This window comes from Enoplosus armatus, chromosome 8 (assembly GCF_043641665.1).
Source record: "Enoplosus armatus isolate fEnoArm2 chromosome 8, fEnoArm2.hap1, whole genome shotgun sequence".
Classification (NCBI taxonomy): domain Eukaryota; kingdom Metazoa; phylum Chordata; class Actinopteri; order Centrarchiformes; family Enoplosidae; genus Enoplosus; species Enoplosus armatus.
The window spans coordinates 11,990,888-12,009,495 of record NC_092187.1 but is presented as its reverse complement, the minus strand read 5'-3'; the positions used below and the strand labels follow the sequence as shown (position 1 = coordinate 12,009,495).

Sequence of the window (18,608 nt, the reverse complement as noted above, 5' to 3'; positions counted from 1 at the left end):
CATGCCTACACAGCGTGTGTATATCATGTCATAAGCCTATTACTATCAAGGACATTCCCTGGCTGCTCAAACACAACCAGTAGTAATGGACTGACTCGGGAAAGGACACCTAAAGAAACGAACTGTCAAAAACTAGTAAATGCTCCCATTTACTAAGACAAAAGCTAAATAGCCACACAGTGTTCACAAGTGTGCTTCCATGAAAAATGGACATTTAGAGGAGCATTTTGGCTCTGCAGCATGTTATGACAAGCTTTACACTCAGTTGGGCTAGTGACTGGTCACTGGAATTGGACTGTTAACCACTCACATGCTGGATCAAATAGCAAGATAGATGATATGTGGACTTTTGAGGCCAGTTAATAGTGATCTGTTGGTCATTCTTGTTCTGCATTTAATTCACATGTTAAGTACATGGTTTTTAATTTAATATTGCTTATTTAAAACGAGGTATTCTATTCCCCAATAGTGGAGCTATGATGGCAACGTGACAGGAGGGAAGCCGCTGAGTCAGCTACAACAGGAACCATGGAAGGGTTTCAGCAAACTGCTACAGAGCAGCACGACAGGGTGAACGGCTACTCCGAGCCCAAATCCCCAGAGGACTCAGCCGATGTCGGGTGGACGCCACCGGAGGGAGAGTCTGGAGGTTCAGACAGCTGTGGGGGGACAAGTGTGTCGGAGCTGACAGACCTGCAAGAGTTGAAGGCCAGGGAAAGTGAGGATGAGGAGGACAAGGAGGAGAAGAAGGTAGTTCCTGCCTCTAAAGGCCTGAAAGGGGACCAGAAGAAAAAAGAGAAAGAGAGTCTGGATCAGGAGGAGAACAAGCAAAACAGCAGTGCAGCATCCAGCTATACAGGTAAGACTTTTATTTCAATGACATATTTAGATGATAGATAATTCTTTAGCCTTAATATTCATGCATATTTTTCTGCAGACCTGTCCCATACCTCGTCGCCCTCGCTGTCAGAACAGCTGCGTCTTGGCCGTGAAGACAGCACAGGGTCTGGGATCAGCGTGGAGTGTAAGGTCTGCGGGGACAAGGCCTCTGGCTTCCACTATGGTGTCCATGCCTGCGAGGGTTGCAAGGTAATACAATTAGTGTGTGTGCATCGCAGCAGAATTGCTAAGTAAGATTGCAAAGTATGATAACAGCAGTTTTGTGCTGTCTGATATGTGTTACTGAACCGGTTCCGTTCTTTCTAACTCAGGGCTTTTTCCGGCGGACTGTGCGGATGAAACTGGAATATGATCGCTGTGAGCGTTCCTGCAAAATTCAGAAGAAGAATCGTAACAAGTGCCAATATTGTCGCTTCCAGAAGTGCCTGTCTTTGGGAATGTCCCATGATGGTGAGAGAGAAAACATTTTAGCAAATGAACTCCTTAAATTAGGCTGTGTTATTTTAAATAATTAAGCTAATCCAATACTTGATTTGAAATGTAATTTACTGTGTAAGGTTTAGCTTAGACAATTATTATTATAATTATATTATAATTTAATAAATCTGAAGTGAATAACAATTAATTTATCATATAATCATAAAGGTCCTGTCTAATCTCCTTTGGAACCTTTGTACATATTTGTTTGTCTACAACAAGGGGGGTGGAGGAAGTGATTTTCAATTGCAATTTTGAAACATGCAGTTTCTCTGAGGGGATGGTGGATTCAGTCGAGGGCTAACTTAGAACCTGTTCTGAAAAAAAGCCAGGTTATCAGAACCTAACCATGGTACTGACAAAGTGATTTACTCCTGAAATATCCACTCAAAATAAGACTTTTGTGTGTGTGTGTGTGTGTTTTCTCAGCGATCCGTTATGGACGTATGCCTGAGGCGGAGAGGAAGAAGCTGGTGGCAGGCTTGCTTGCGGAGGAACTGAACCACAGCAAACCAGGTGGTTCAGACCTGAAGACCTTGGCCAAACAAGTCAACACAGCCTACCTGAAGAACCTCAGTATGACCAAGAAGAGGGCCCGCAGCATCCTGATGGGCAAAACTAGCAGCACCTCGGTACGTTCCAGTTTTATACCTAGAAGAGCTGACATGACCATCATAGGGTCACAGGAATATATTTTTACATCTATGGTCACTGTGGCTCTGACCCTTAACTGCTGGTTGCTTGAAATGTTATCTTGTTTAGAAATTAAAGCATAGTATATTGTTTTAGTCAGTCGAACTTATTCTCGTTTCAAGCCTCTTCTGAAAATATGTAAGAGAACCAAAAAGTACATATTTATTTATAATCCATTCTTGTGTTTTATGTGAATCCTTAATACCTAAATGTCATACCAGGTATATTCTAGTTCTAAGTCTTTGAAGTTACAGATGGTAATTTATGAGAACTTGATTTTTGTCCTCCTTTTAGCCGTTTGTGATCTACGATGTGGACACACTGTGGAAGGCAGAGAGCGGTTTGGTATGGAGTCAGTTAGTTCCCGGTGCGCCCCTGACCAAGGAGATAGGGGTCCATGTGTTCTACCGCTGCCAATGCACTACTGTGGAGACTGTGCGAGAGCTCACCGAGTTTGCCAAGTGCATTCCAGGGTTTGTGGACCTCTTCCTTAATGATCAGGTGAGTCACGATCGACTCAGTGTGCTATACAGTAATACGATTTGTATGTGGCTGTTTAGGCACTAATGTACAATCGTCTGTGCGCTTTCTGCAGGTGACTTTGCTGAAGTACGGCGTGCACGAGGCTATTTTTGCCATGTTGCCCTCTATCATGAACAAAGATGGGTTGTTGGTGGCCAATGGTAAAGGCTTTGTGACCAGGGAGTTCCTGCGCAGCTTAAGAAAGCCCTTCAGTGAGATCATGGAGCCCAAGTTTGAGTTTGCTGTCAAGTTTAACGCTCTGGAGCTGGATGACAGCGACCTGGCTCTGTTTGTTGCTGCCATTATTCTCTGTGGAGGTGAGACGGATGGGTTTTCTAGTAAAGTATGTCATGTCATATTTGCTTGTTTTTCAGGGTATCTGCAGGTCTTGAAAAGTCTTCAAAAAACATTGAATTAATTTTCTTCAAAAAACTGCCTTAGAAGGTATAAAAGTCATACTTTTTATTTACAAAGTTTATGTATCCGATAACTGTGAGTTGTGCTTGCAGGAGGCTGCGCAATCCTTTTTTTGTAGTTTCAGTCAGCATCATCAGACCTACAGCAAACACTGTCACTGCTGGTAGTGCTGCTACTGCTAAGAAACTCTTAAAGGTCAATGTTAACGTCAAAGAATTGGTTAATCCATTCATCCATTTTATGCTGCTTATGCTGATCCAGGTCACATTAGTTGAATTAATTATATCATTTGAAATTATTGTTATATACTGCTGGTGAGTGCTGAAAAATATTTAATATAGTAGTTAATAATTCAAGGCCAAATCGTCCCTACTGGTTTTCCATCATACTTTCATTCTTTGGTATGTATGATTATGAATCTGGTATTAAAGTACATTCTATTTTGCATTAAAAAGTCTTCAAAAATGTTAAATTTAACTTGGTAAACCCTGCAGAAACAGGGTACATACACAAATCAGAGCACATTGTCACTCTTCATGTCCCATGGTGCCTTCTTGTTCTCTCAGATCGTCCCGGGCTAATTAACGTGAAGCAGGTGGAGCAGAGTCAGGACAGCATCCTCCAGGCCCTGGACCTCCACCTTCAAGCAAACCACTCTGACTCAGTCTACCTCTTCCCCAAGCTGCTGCAGAAGATGGCCGACCTTCGTCAGCTGGTTACCGAGAACGTTCACCTTGTCCAAAAGATCAAAAAGACTGAGTCGGAGACCTCGCTCCACCCTCTACTACAGGAGATCTACAAAGACATGTATTAGTATTCTCCAGCGCAGACTGCTTTTAGCAATACTGTTACAGACTGAATTTACATTTATAATAATACACTGCATTCAGTACAAGCACTGTTCCACGTACGGGCATGGATTTTAACATGATGAGGCAAAGTCACGTGGTAGGGCTAACACAATCAGCAAAGTCTTCTCAATGTCAGCATTACGCTCAGCACAGTAATGTGTGTGTGTGTGTGTGTGTGTGGGTGTGGGTGGGTGGGTGTGAGTGTGTTGTGTGTGTGAGATGAGCATCTGGAATCATTTGCCGCAAGTCCTAGTTTCCCACAACGGTCGCTTAACAGAGAGAATGAAATGTTTTCTCACCGAGGCTGCTCCTATTACATTCTAATAGCAAAGCTGACCCCAGAGCAGTGTCTAGAGAGAGCTTCTCCTCACTCACCTCGGCTCTGTGTTTCGCTCTGAAGGGAAAGCATTTCATGTTCTTACACCAATGGCATAATTGAGATAGAAAAGAGCCGTCAGTTTGTACCGTGCAAGAGTTTCTTATGAAACCAATGTCTTTGGTAGAGTGATTGTTCTCAGACTTTTTGGTAAAGCTGAAGATGCACAAATTGGTTTTTGTTTACATCACTATCATCATCATTATCATCATCAGTGACTGCTACTTTGCCATTTGGTTTATAGAACACAAACTGGGCTGGCTCCAGCAGTGTAGAGCTCTCTCAAAGCAGCTGTCTGTGCAATACCCTTTTTCCATTTGTCAATAAATGTGGAGATCCAAGTTATATAGGTTTTGTCTTAAAGCCATCTACCCAAGAGGTAACTTATGGACTATGCTGCACAGATTTTGTTTCTGAAGCTGACACTATAAACACACGACCCATTGAAGTACAAGGGACCGCATGTTTTTTTTTTCTCCTTTATTTTGACATGCAAATTATCACAAACTCGCCTTTTTAAGGTTTTTCTTAGTTTATTCTGTGTAATTATGTTACTAATTATTTGTAATTGTTGATCATATTTGTAAGGGCAAAACATGAATTATCTTGTTTTATGTATTAAGTATATCTGTTCTTTCATATTACATGTCTGCCTATTTAGTTTAGGTTGTACCAAATATATTGTCAAGCATACCAACAAACTCTTCCTTGATGAGGAATTTGGACTTCACGCCTTAGCAGGATTTACCTAAAACCAGCATACTGTACCATGATGTCATTATTGGGAAAACTGATGATGATTAGAAATCAACATCCAGCATCTGGTATACTACCCCTTTCTGATTTGTCACACAGTGTAACAACCCTACAATACTGTAGCCAGGATTTATACATTTCCAACTGCCCCCCCCCCCCCCCCCCCATATTCTGTAGCACCTCTTGTTTTTCACTGTACTTATTCTGAATGGACTTCAGTATGTCAGCACTGGTGCACACAGTCCACCTTCAGAAGTCTCCTCTTGTGCTCTTATTCTGTCTTGATCCCTATCTACCTCTAATGTATGATCTGTGACATTATTCCACTGTCTCATCTAATCTCTGACATTTTTTTTGCCTTAATTCCTGCTATTGGTACACATTGCAAATTTGATATTTTAATAGGCTGATATGCAGTGTGCCAAGCAAAGGGTGTGGATGGATAAAATGAGAAAGTACACCAAAAAGTTGATGTAAGCTACCTCTATGCCTGTGTAAGTTTAAGTGATGGATTGACATATTTGTTCACAAAAACATGTTAAGACTTGAAATAATTTCGTCCTTATAGTCACATGTAACCTATTTACAGATCTAGTTTAGTTACATCTCACTTATAAACTTTATTAGAAATATTAACACTTGATCTTTCTCAATTTTTTATTATGAGGCAGATTATGTCTGATTCATATATCAACATTTTTTTTCCACTTATTAGAGCACTCCCTGGTGTGATTGCCATAATTAATTAAACTGGGAGAGTTCAGACAAATGGATGGATAAATGGGAATTTGAAATACGCAACGTACAAACGTCAACGTCACGTTTCTATTGGTTCGTTGCTAAGTTAATTGGTAAAAAGAACCGGCTGTCAACTATTTAGATAGCTAGTGAGATGGAGGGCGCTTGGCAGCATACTCAAAACACACGGAGGATGGACTCGGCCCGTAGTGGAAGTATTTGTAGGTAAGCGGCAGTTGTATTTGAAGCTGACAAATAGTAAGAAAATAGTAACGTTAGCTCTGAAACTGAGAAACGTTACTAACTTAGCGAGTGCTACCGAAAGCCTTCACTTTGAAATGATGGGCTGCATTCGAATGCGGGCGTTAAGGCGGAAAGGTGCAATTTTGACGCTTACAAAAATCATTGTGATAAAATACAATGAGATAACGTTGCCTTTTAGTGGATGTATTGACCTCCTAGCAAAGGTTGTAGCGTTGAGAGCCATTTTAATAAATTGATTTAAGTGTATCAAAAAAGTTATACGCGTTGAAAAATTAACCGAAACTGTTAAAGGTTATCGTTAGCGTTAGGTCAGTTATTGGCAACGGCATGCCTTCTGCCGTGTTTAGCTATTATCTCATTCAATATGAGATTCAACTGTCAATAAAACAATGCAGGACTAAGCTAACTAATTTAGCGTTAGCTGAGTTAGTGACTGACGGTAACTTTCTGCAGCAGATGGAAGCCTCGATTTCGGACAGCACGTAAACACAATTAATGAGACCCACGTCTATTTGGTGAAGTTCGTTTTAGCAGTTAACCTTATCTGGCTAGCTAAACATTAGCCACACAACTTGTTGCCAGCTGTGTCATGGCAATCGCAAGTAACGTACAGTGTTTATTTTCGTAGGACGGTTAGCTGTGTTGAATTTACCGTTGTTGTTGTTTTTCTTCAAACGGTCGGGTTACCAGTTCTGTCCGTAGCTTCCCAAATTTAGTTACACAGCCCTGGTCACTAGTTTTTATTTATTCAACGTTAACGTTAGTCTTTTGGTAACTCGTGTGTCGCTGTTCATAAAGTTCTTCGAAAGACTTGCATTTTGACCTGGAATTTTCTCATGAACACTAACTTAACTCAGAGTTGTCCCATAAGACATATGCACCATTTAACAAATGGGAATTCACTGCCCCTTTTTCTTTACAGGCGTTTCATAAATGGCTCATGCAGATTTGGCCCGAGGTGTAATTATCGACATGAATGGCCAGGTATACAGCCAGCCCAAATATGTAGATACTTTCAGAAAGGTGGATGCTGGTATGGTGAACGCTGCAGGTAAGGTATTTATCTTTTTTCACCCTTTGTAACTAAAGAGAGGATGACATGCACACAAATTTCCATCGCTCATGCAATATTTTTCACCACTAGGTACCTCCACGTCCTTCAACCTGAAGTTGATGCAGCTGTCGCAGGTAGAAGAGGTTCAATGCCTACCGTCTCCTCCTCCAGTGTGGCTTATGCTCCACCTGACAGAAGAGGGTCAGAGCCTGCTCTTCTGCAGGCTGAGGTGATGTCCAGGCAGGGATGCAGCAGCAACAGCAGCAGCTCAGAGAGGGCGGTTAATGTCTCAAATCCTCAACAAAACATTGGGCACCTGGCAGCAGATATTGCTGAAGAACAATCGCAAGGTATTGGATGTTTTCATGTGTGAAACTGACTTTGGTCATCATTTCGCCATGCTTCACTTAACCTTTTCTTTGCAGGTACTGGCACTCATCTCACTGCTTCTTGGGAATCGGTCCAAGAATCAGAAGTTGTTCAAGCATGTGCATGTGAAGGAAGAAATGAGCAGGTTTGCTTCCTTTTTTTTTTTTTTTCTTTCTTTTTCTTTAAATGGGATCTTTCTGCAGGGAATATTAGTGAATGAAGCGAACAAAGTTGAACCCAGGAGGCTTATACTGATAAGTTTGTGTCCAGGAGACCTCTTCCTATGAGACGACAGAGGATGGTGGTGGTGGTGGTGCTGCTGCTGCTGCTGCTGCTGCTGCTGCTGCAGTCTCTAGTCCCCAGGGGAGAGTAGAGGAAATGGAGGCCTTCCTCCTCCAGAGTAAAAATGTGACCTGTGGCATCTGCATGGACAAGGTGTATGAAAAGACGGATCCAAGAAACCATGTTTTTGGAATCTTGCCAAACTGCAATCACTCCTTCTGTTTACAATGCATCATGACCTGGAGGAAAACGAAAGACCTCGGGCCAGATGTGGTGAAGTAGGTTTCAGTAATTATTTATTTAATTGCATCTGACGTCACCTCCCCATAAAGGATTTGACTTGACGTCACTGTTTCATGATTATTCTTCAGGACCTGCCCCCAGTGCCGAGTGAGGTCTGCCTTTTATGTGCCTAACAAATACTGGGTTGAAGGACAAGCTAAGGAAAGAGTCATCGCTGCCTTCAAAGAGAAATTCAGGTATGGCGTGAGATTCAGTTTTGATGGCAGCACAACTCATGAACTCAAAGTGATTATTTTGACATGCTGTAGGGTTACATTCAAGTCAACTGATTGAACTTGGTTGCGATTCAAAACTTTAAAGGCATAAAAACGTTTTTCAGTACAACAAATCTGGCAATATGTGATGAAACTAATCGGCAACTAAAAACATCAATTTTTAAATGCTACCAAAATAATGGTCTTCAGATCCCAGAAATAAAAATGGTTTAAGTCAGTGACTATAAATGTCTGGCCTGTAGAATGTTCTGTAGACAGAACATATCATTGGATCATTGAGGTGGAAAGCAATGTGATAATCTGTCTCAACATGTTTTAACAGGAAATGCATCAATTTAAGCAAGATTTACTTGGATTGGATTTGGAAGTCTATTAGCAGGCTAAAACTGCACGCCCATTATGAATACTAAAGATACAAAAGTTTTGAGTACAAAATGGAGATGCAATTTTTACTATAACTAGACTTTTTTTCACGTGCACTTGTCTTATGTAAAGTTAAATGCAAAATAGTGTGAACTCTTGCCAATGCTGAATTGTTGTGATTTGTGTGAGAAATGACCACATGCACCTGAAAGCCCCAGCCCCCCCCTCCTGTTCTGTCTTGTCTCTTTATGACTAGTAAGAAAAGCTGCAGTTACTATTCGCGATACAGATGCTGTCCCTTCAAAACAGAGTGCCTTTATCGGCATGACAAACATGCACGTCACAGGTCATTTCCGGTAAATATCATTTTTTTTTATTTGCTATTAAGTTTTCACCACCATTGGTATACATTAGGTGATGTGTTGGTGTGTTTTACTTTTCCCTTTCATTTGTTTTTTGTTTAACAGTATCCTACAGAAGATGAAGACGACTACGATGGTGTAGATCTGCTTAATCTTTTCATAGCCATGACCCTTCTCGGTGGGGATGACGACGACGATGACTTTGACTTTCCTTTTTACCTATCTGAGGAGTATGGTTTCTGAGCTTTTTCATTGTTTTTGTCAGTGCCTGAAACCACTGAATGGGGTCTTTAATTTTAAGATTGGCCCCAGAAGAACACATGGCTGTGTTTTTGACCCTTCTGTCAGTATTGAAACATCATCTTGAGTAGCCATGTTCAAGATCAGGGATATCAGCCATGCACCCTGGAGGGCCAAGTGTTTTCAGGTTTTTAATTACAGTCAGACTACAGCAGGTCATTTTACTGACTAGCACTCCTTCAACTAGTGAGGAACTAACCTGTGAAATCACCTTCTGCAGTCTGTTTGGAAATGAGACCGTGTACACTTAGCGCTCCATTGCACATGATTTGTTGCCCCTGCTCTAGAAGTAAGCACCCCAGATGGGACACAGCTTTAATCCATATCTCTAAGGATCTTGTGGTTAATCTGCAGCCTTCTAGTTTGGATATATTTCACTCTCCCGTGGCCATAGTGCTTCAAACATGTTAATTTTGAGTGCTCAATTTGGACTTCTGGCCTAGCTATTTTGCACCATTTTGATATTTTAAAGTGTTGTGTGGATGGTAGTTTTAATTGTCTATAGATAAAAAATATCCTGTACCCCCGTCTCGCTAATGTCCACTACTGATGATACCCGTCTCAAGTGATAGTCATGACACCCTTTCCCTGTTTTGGCAAGAACATAAAATGTTAAGATTTTATTTCTTTTTAAACAAGTTGTACTTGTACACAGAAAATAAAACATTGCTTCACACATTGTCTCACTGAAAAGGGTGTGTCGTGCTCTTCATTGACATGTTTGCAGTTTGAGAGGAAAGAATATATTGCTTTTGACTGTGACCACTAGGTGGGGGTGTGCAGATTACATGTAGTCAAATGGCACTAGCGAAGAAGAAATGTCAACAAATCTGGCGGCTGGCGGCAGCAGACTAGTCCGAAGATTCACACAGCAGTATGGACGCCGGTGTGTCTCTGAGTCGGTTCGACGGGCAGTCGAAGCTGCTGGTCCGGGCTCTTCTGTCTGGAGCCTCCGGTGCCCGCAGAGCTTTGGCCGTCTTCCACAGGCAGCAGCGGGCCAACCCCGAGATGTCACTGTCTAACTTAATAGAAACATTGTGCCAAGACGAAATAACCTGTCCAGACTGTGAAGCCCAGCCTCTGACAGCGTGAGTAAAAGAACACCGCTTTAGATTTCCGTAAAATACATACAACGTTAACTTGGTAGAAAAGGCTCGGGAGAGGAGACGACCGAGGTTTTCTTCAGGGACGTTTCCTTCTGCTAGAACTTAACGTTACCCTAGCAACAGCAACGCTATGGAAACTTGATAAACTGAGTGAAGGAACATTGAATGTGCAGTTATATTGTAATTCTCTGTAATGGTAAGCTCACTCGGTAAACCATATGAACTTTAACTATTTCCATTTCTCACTGCAGACAGTTTTACTTGTATGCGTTTCTTCGCATGTCAGTGAGCAGTGGTGGAATTAAGTGTCGTATGTTGAATTAGTATTTTTACTCAATTAAAGGATCTAAATACTTGTTCCACTACTGCCAGTATGCTCAGTACCAGCACTGGTAACAATGAAGGCCATTTTTAGCGTTGTTCATTGTACCTGTGTTTGAAAAGTAAAAGGTGTAAACCTGGTGTTTTTGATTTTTAACACTGGAGTTTTCCTTTACATCTGGCTCTCTGATTGTGCTTTCATCTACAACCCCATTAATACCATGAAATGATAATCTTCAGATATTAAGTCCATAATCGATAACCTAAGACAAACTGTTGACATCTACTTCCATATTATGTCACATACCCGTGCCTCTACCTCACACCCATTTTTTCATCACCTATTCTAGTAAACCCCTGGTGTGCCTGTTCCCAGCATTATTCAAACACAACCTGCTGTCCTTCATCTATCTGGTCCACTCGGTTCTTCCTCGGACCGCTGTCCTTCGTCTGCTCACACGCCTCGGCCAGGACCCTCGTCCAAGCCCCTGGGTCACCGCTCTGGTCAGACAGCTGGAAAGAAACCTGGGGGCCCACAGTGAGGAGCCTCTGTACACTCCACTGTGCAGCCAGAGACTCAAGAACTTGTCGCAGCGTTTGGCTGGTTTTGATGAGAGTGGAGGATGGGCTAAGTGCTTCAGCAGTCAAACAGCAGAACCTGAATCTCAGAGTGCATCTGGTTTATCAGAGCCAGGGACACAAAGGAAGAGGAAGGGCAGCTTTGTCACTCTGGACTCAGATGGCGAGGAAACAGGACAGCAGAGTAAACGGATAAAGATGGATGTCTGTGGTAGTGAGTGTCTCGATGCTGAACAAGAGAGCGCAAAAGAAGACATTTCAAAAAGTGGTGCTGCTGAAGAACTGCAGCCAGCACCAGGCAGTCCGTGTGAAGCCCTGCCTGAACATATAAAGGTAGAGGCTCTCAAAAGCAGTTCATCATTTTACCAATTTGATTTCTTTCTATTCAAGAATGGAATTTTCAAATGATAATTGGACACCCTCCTGATAGCAGATTTCCACAATGATCAAATCAAGTGTACTAATGGGATCATTGTATTTATTTTTATCACAGGTTACAGTTGAAATAACAAAACTTGGTCTATTTCTGTGTTTATTTAGGTCTCTGTCCTCCAAATAAAAGAATTACTGGAAAATCAGACAGAGGTATGAAGACATTTTTCTTCAAGCCAACTCAGTTAGTACAGACTTTGGTATAATTACTATAATTATTATTATTGTCTGTTTGCAGTGGGACCAGAGCTCCACGGATGTGTTCAAAGTGCTGAACGAGTGTGACCCCGGCCAAGTATGTCCTTAAAATGTTTGCATTAATACTTCTGTATGTTTTTTTTTGGTTTTTTTTGCTCTCTATTTAAAGGTTTTTGTAATATTTTATCCACCCATTATTGTATATGGGGAAACAAAATATTCGCTACATCTTTGAATGTACTGCAACACAATACACCAATGAAATTATAGGCTCAAAAATGATAATTTATTCATATTTATATTTATTTAATGTAAGTTTCACAAAGGTAGGAGATATTTCAGAGCGATTGAATTACAATGTACAGGCCACTAAATGTATAGCAGCTCTAATATAAGAAATAAAGTGGAGACTGATTATTAAATACCACTGTATTTACCATTGCTTAGTTTAGCACGTTGTGCTTTACAGCTACACTCAGCACAGGAGAAGTACCCTTTTGACCAATCAGGATGCTTAACTTAAGCACTCATATTAAACATTTGCTTGCTGTGAAAGGACTAACCCCACATCTCTACCTCTCCTGCGTAGGTGGAGGTGTTCTGTAGCATGCTGAGTTTGCCCAACTTGCCGGAGCAGACTCTGCCTAAACTGTGCAGCAGTATTTTGGTTCCCTCTCTTGACCTCAGCTACAGCACAGCAGCAACACTCATCAAGAGTCTCCTGCTGGGGAAGGTACATCACTGAATATGCAAAGGATGCAACGCGTGTCGCTGTGTTTGGCGCTGACAGGATATCATTCTGCTCTACCTGCAGGTCCTGTCCCTGTCAGAACCGGCCTCCAGGTGTCTAGTCACTGCAGTGACATCACTGTGTAGCCACTGTCCCAGACCAATGTGCCACGCTCTAATCGGACCAGTTCTAGAGGAAAAGAGCATAGGTGAGGAAAGGGTTGAGCTGAGTGCAGTGATAATTTATTAACTCTGACTACCACAGGGGGATCAGAGTCAGTTAGTTATAGAGCAGCAGCCCTGGAGCTGGACCTTGTTCCTTGCCTCTTGGCCCCAACATCAATTGATCCTCTGTTTTGAACTTTGTTTTGTTTTCAGGGAATCCACATGCTGAGCTGCTGAACAGACTGATAGAAGGCTGCCTGGATTCACATTACAGACTGCTGGTGCTTCAGTAAGATAAAACATTTAGATTCTGTGTTTCCTTGTAACTGCTTTACAAGTCAAAGAAGCACATAATGATAATAGACTCATATGGTTATTATTAGTTGTTTGTTGATGCAGTCTTTTACTTTTTCCCAGAATGACATTCAAAATAGCGTGGAGCGAGGCAGTGCTCTCCGTTATCCACAGCTTGCTCGACTCCAAGGTAATCTGTGTGTGTGTTTATTCGTGGGAAAAGTACTGCCAAGACCACTTAGTCATAACATTCATTGTTATTTAGTTGCCCGTTTTCTTTTTTCAGCCTGACTTGAGTGAAGAAGTGTTCACACAATTCACAGAACAGCTCGTCACCCAGGCACCTCAATTCACGAAGTCTGTCAAGTTTGCAAAAATGATACTAACAGTCCTCACCAAGTACAGCAGTCACGTACGTTTGTGAACTTATATCATGCATAATGGCTGAAGAGTGGATGAGGTAGTGTTTGTAATATTTCTGTATGTATTCATCTGTTTTTCCAGGTGACCGCTGCACACAAACACTCCCTGTGCGGTTGCGTGATGTTAAATGAGACCTTCCTGAAAAAGTCTCTCCAAGCTGCTTTGAAAAGAATCACACACACATGAAGTTTCTTCTGATCTAATGCATGTTAATAAACATGTTTAAATAAGTTCTTGTCTACTTCTTGGAAATATTTTGACTTGAAAATGAAGCACCTCTTTCCACCCGTTTGACACAGAAAGATATCACAATGCCTCCCTGAGTCAGGTCTTAGGGAAAAGATTCCAAAATGCGGACTTTTGCTTTCCAGACTTCATATTCATTGTGTGTGTGTGTGTGTGTGTGTGTGTGTGTGTGAGAGTGTGTGCGCATAGCTCCCTCTAAATACTGAATAAAATTTTTTTCGAATAAAAACATACATTGGTGGAATGTATGAATATTTCCATTTAGTCTTCCTTAAACTTCTACTTCACTACATTTGAAAGGGAAATATTGTACTTTTTACTCAACTATAATTAATTGAGACCTATAATGACTACTTACCCTGCAGGTTCAGATTTTACATCCAACACGTGATCAAATATAGTAAAATATAGTTGTAGATTATACTGCCAAACAGTATATAAAGTAATTAGAATTATCTCTATCTTGACCATCTTCAGCACTAAAATGCTGCTTACATGTTAAGGTTCTGTATTACAAAATGTATAATAATATATAAATTATATTATTATAATATATAATAATATATAATATAATATGATAATACAACACTAACAAGCCAATCTGCTGCATGAGTACTTTTAATACTTAAGTACATTTTTCTGGTAATACTTCTGTGGTGTTGTGTAAGATTGTTGTAAGAAGTTGTAAGTAATTGTTTTAATATTGAGGCTTTTTTCCTTTTTTAAATTTACTTTTCAAATACAGATATAAGTACTTCTGCCACTGAAAAAATATATATCAGTATTCTGCTTGGGTTTTACATACACAGCTGTCTGGTTATATACTGTGGTTTAAATAAAAAGACAGGATCTTTTAAATTTTATTTTATTGGGAGCCTTTACATTTAGTCAACACAGTTTACAACTCCTTTTTGAAAATTTTCCTCTTCAGCACAGAGCACAAATAGTCACAAAATACTATTCAGACAGCAAATGTGTATTTCTTAAAATGCGAATTTGAAACATTAAATAAGCGAGACTGTTAAATAATATACAGTCCTTATTTTTATATTTTAAATAGATGTGTGTATTGAAAAACAAAAATGCGTCGATACGCTTTTTGATGACGTCACCAGATGGCCGCCTTTATTTTGCGTAACTTCCCACGGTACTTCCTTTTCATCGTAGCAAGGCGAGAGGGACGAGCCGCTAAAATGAGGTTAGACCCAATTTTACTAATAAATGTCCAGAAATAAACTGTTTCCACATTTACACTGAGTCGTATTGCTGTTCTAAACCTGTAGTGATCGTATCTTATGCGGCAGTTGTGATATTTAGTACAGTTTGTCAGAATTAGGTGACGCTAAACATTGAGTACGTATGAAACCGCTTCATCTGCCGGGGTTCATCCGCCACGTTAAATTTTAGATGCAATCCACCGTCATCCACAGATTTAAAACGCATTTTAGAAAGCAATACAGACTCTGATGTGTACATTAACTCTCCTAGATGACATTTAAATGACTCTTTACGAACTTCGTCACTACTTATGAATGTTTAGCCGCTGCTATAGATTATCAGAAGGAACTGAGTTTATTTAGGTATTTTACTGATTGCATTTGGCTTTAACATGATTTTTGATTTTTATATTACAGTAAGGTTTCCAGGGATACGTTGTATGAAGCCGTAAAGGAGGTATTGCAGGGCTCTCTGGCCAAGCCAAGGAAGTAAGTTCATTTGAAGAAAGCTATTAAACCTGTGACACTTGGGCCTCAAAATAAATGCAGGAATGGGATATCAACATAACTTGGTGTCTGTTTGTAGGTTTACGGAGTCTGTGGAGCTGCAGATCAGCTTGAAAAACTATGACCCCCAGAAGGACAAGCGTTTCTCCGGCACTGTCAGGTTCGACTTTTTACTGTTTCACCCAACCTTTTCCCTGTGTGCTTCCAGCCCTGTCTGAGCATTAAATCAGCCTGTTACATGGCAAGTAACTATAGAAATCTCAAAAGCCAAAAACTAAGTCCAGACAGGCCAGGGGCAGACATGGAGAAGTACTCTGGGTAGTCTGACTGAGCTCATCCAGCCTTGGCTGGTGAAGGCGAAGCAGGCGGACCCCTACCCTGGGTCTTAAAACATGAGGGGAGGTTTTGAGTGGCTGAGCTTTTGAAGTTCATGTCCTCAAGCCGACCAATTTACATTACCAAAGAGGTCAGCTGGACACCGGCCACGGTGGTGGTATGGGTAAGACGTTTTCTGTTACACTGTTAAATCAGCAAGGTGTCATTTGGGGATGGCAGAGTATTTGAGACCAAACACTGGATGTTGTATAGAAATGAACTCAAGTCCACATTTTTCATCACCAAGTTAATTGTGTGTTTTTAATGTTTGCAGTTGATCTACAAAATTAGTTTTATAGGCCTCTAAAGTCTGTTATATGTAATAGAAGTGCACATGCCAGCTGTTACTGAACCACCATAATGCAGGTTATTCAGTCAGACCAACACTGAAAATTCACCCAGGTTTTCTCAACCATACCCTGCCTTACTTCCAACTGATGGCCCCTGGGTTTGACATTTGGGTCGTGAGCAGTGTCTCTAACTGCTTTATCATCATGCAGGCTGAAGACTCTCCCCAGGCCCAAGTTCTCTGTTTGTGTCCTGGGAGACCAGCAGCATTGTGACGAGGCCAAAGCCGCTGAACTGCCACACATGGACATCGAGGCTCTTAAGAAGCTAAACAAGAACAAGAAGCTGGTCAAGAAGCTCGGTAAGAAGTTAGCACCATGATCTAGAGACACCTGATTTGTGATGATTGTAGTCCCGACAGGCTTTGTAAAAATTGATCTTGTTCCATATTTCCCCCTTCTAGCCAAGAAGTACGATGCCTTCCTGGCCTCAGAGTCTCTGATCAAGCAGATCCCTCGTATCCTGGGTCCTGGGCTGAACAAGGCCGGCAAGTTCCCCTCCCTGCTCACCCACAACGAGAACATGAATACAAAGGTGGACGAGGTTAAATCCACCATCAAATTCCAGATGAAGAAGGTACGCTAAGCAGCACTCAAATCTGAAAATGTGTGCTACTTCACTGGTTAATGTTAGACTTATAGTCCAGTTTTAATTATTTGTTCTAAACACTGAAGTTGTATTGAATAATGGATCGTGTGGTTCCTGAACCAATGTATTGCTCACTTTTTGTCGTAGGTGCTCTGTCTGGCTGTTGCCGTAGGACATGTGAAGATGACGGAGGATGAGCTTGTGTACAACATCCACCTGGCTGTCAACTTCCTGGTGTCTCTGCTGAAGAAGAACTGGCAGAATGTGCGTGCCCTCTACGTCAAGAGCACCATGGGCAAACCCCAACGCCTCTACTAAATGACAACTTTTCTGTTAATAAAATGTGGAGATGCTCCAAAGTTTACTGTTTTGGGTGTTCTTTTTTTTTTTTTTTGTCAGATTGAAACTTTGGTTTTTAGAGCTTTGTAGAGTTAAAGTGTCATGGCCATCAATATTTTGAGTTTAGGCTGTTTGCATAGAATTTTCTGTGACCTAACCAGTGCCTAATATTGTACTCTAATTATCTTGGTTCATAATTCACTGTTATCTTAACAAATTCCATTTTTATACGAAATGATAGAAACATTTAATGCTGACTTATATTGCATGACAAAACGTAAAGGAGAGCTATAAAGAAACAAGTGTAGCTTTTATGTCCCTGGTAGGGGGGAAAAATGAAATGAAAAGTAATAAAGCTTAAATTCTTGGCAGTAGATGTGCTGAATCGCGTACATGATAAAGCATAAGAATACTTTATATGGTCAGTAACTGTTGTGTGATTGCTGCACAGTTAGACACAAATGGGGATATACAGAGATGCATTGACTACAGAGGCCCATGTAGGACAAAAGAAAACCAACAAATCAGCAAGAACAGAATGGGTCTGGACCCAGAAACTGACAAAGCTCCACTACTGGACAACAAATGGAATAAAGCAGTGAGCGACATATTACGTCAACACTGGAGAGGTCGCTGAAATTAAGTACAGACAAGATAATTGCGGCACACAACAGCAGCAGAGAAGCAAATAGTGCAACATTGAAAAGAGTGTCCATGTGCCCAGAACATTTGCTCCTGTTGACAGTAGTATCAATAGTGTGGGGATCGATCAGCCCAGCCCTACTTCTAATGTTTCTATCAAGCGAGTGGAGCTTCCTCCATGCTCTTAATACAGAGGAAATCAAACCTGTCCTACAGCAGGTCTAATATTGGACTCATGATACTATGATAAAGTGGATATTCTGGGTGAAAAGAAGTAATAACCCTCCGGATGATAATGTGATGCACCTGTCCTGAGTCAGCTGACAACACTGTCATGCCTTACAGAACACAGTGAGAGTTTTAAATCAGGATTTAGTGAAGTGCATGTTCAGGACCCAAATATTACCTTTTTCAAAGGACGGTGAGGGTGGTGGGAACTGCAGAAGTGGCACAATTGATTCCTCACCTGGGACGACACCAGCATTTATTTGCTAAAGATAAAAACACAGCAGCAGGTACAACAGGCCATAGCTACCCATGAGCCTCTTGGGGCAGTCATCCTGCTCAGGTTTGACTGTGGATCTCTTAATAGGATTATCTATTCTCAGTAGAGGAGAAAGGACGAGGGAGAAGTGAACCAAGCACGGACAAGAACTTAACGAGAATGTATTTGTGTTTTAAGCAACAATGACAAATCCACTGTTGGATCCTCCACCGAGGATTTGAGTGATTTAATCTGGTGTTTACCAAAGTAAAACATTTGGACTATTCTTGTGAGGACACGATGAACGCTGAGGTGAGTCAAATAACCTCCCAGCTGTCCCACCTGTTGCTGTTAACACTGAGAAACACTTTGT

The 18,608-nt window shown here is 41.2% G+C and overlaps 4 protein-coding genes across 5 annotated transcripts; all 4 read left to right on the top strand.

Moving 5' to 3' along the window:
- The first annotated feature begins 481 nt into the window (after positions 1 to 481).
- On the top strand, positions 482 to 4,690 carry ppardb (peroxisome proliferator-activated receptor delta b). 2 transcript variants are annotated; one of them, XM_070910596.1, is made up of 7 exons: positions 482 to 859; positions 938 to 1,089; positions 1,212 to 1,350; positions 1,807 to 2,009; positions 2,365 to 2,571; positions 2,666 to 2,909; positions 3,576 to 4,690. In XM_070910596.1, the coding sequence occupies exons 1-7, from the start codon at positions 529 to 531 to the stop codon at positions 3,821 to 3,823; spliced, it is 1,524 nt and encodes a 507-aa protein (XP_070766697.1). In that variant the 5' UTR covers positions 482 to 528; the 3' UTR covers positions 3,824 to 4,690. The 2 variants fall into 2 exon arrangements, with proteins under 2 accessions (XP_070766697.1, XP_070766698.1); XM_070910597.1 differs by lacking the exons at positions 938 to 1,089; positions 1,212 to 1,350.
- Positions 4,691 to 5,884: 1,194 nt separating this feature from the next.
- Positions 5,885 to 9,921, top strand: mkrn4 (makorin, ring finger protein, 4). The gene is made up of 8 exons (XM_070910965.1): positions 5,885 to 5,955; positions 6,917 to 7,045; positions 7,139 to 7,398; positions 7,474 to 7,562; positions 7,688 to 7,977; positions 8,071 to 8,178; positions 8,837 to 8,936; positions 9,048 to 9,921. Exons 1-8 carry the CDS (start codon positions 5,885 to 5,887, stop codon positions 9,183 to 9,185), a joined length of 1,185 nt encoding a protein of 394 aa, XP_070767066.1. The 3' UTR covers positions 9,186 to 9,921.
- A 197-nt stretch (positions 9,922 to 10,118) lies between these two features.
- fance (FA complementation group E) lies at positions 10,119 to 13,719 on the top strand. The gene is made up of 10 exons (XM_070910947.1): positions 10,119 to 10,330; positions 11,020 to 11,581; positions 11,789 to 11,833; positions 11,919 to 11,975; positions 12,468 to 12,611; positions 12,693 to 12,816; positions 12,986 to 13,061; positions 13,190 to 13,256; positions 13,353 to 13,478; positions 13,571 to 13,719. The coding sequence occupies exons 1-10, from the start codon at positions 10,119 to 10,121 to the stop codon at positions 13,673 to 13,675; spliced, it is 1,518 nt and encodes a 505-aa protein (XP_070767048.1). The 3' UTR covers positions 13,676 to 13,719.
- A 1,173-nt stretch (positions 13,720 to 14,892) lies between these two features.
- Positions 14,893 to 17,129, top strand: rpl10a (ribosomal protein L10a). Its single transcript, XM_070910582.1, has 6 exons — positions 14,893 to 14,933; positions 15,370 to 15,441; positions 15,539 to 15,619; positions 16,335 to 16,483; positions 16,586 to 16,758; positions 16,918 to 17,129. Exons 1-6 carry the CDS (start codon positions 14,929 to 14,931, stop codon positions 17,086 to 17,088), a joined length of 651 nt encoding a protein of 216 aa, XP_070766683.1. The 5' UTR covers positions 14,893 to 14,928; the 3' UTR covers positions 17,089 to 17,129.
- The last annotated feature ends 1,479 nt before the right edge of the window (positions 17,130 to 18,608 follow it).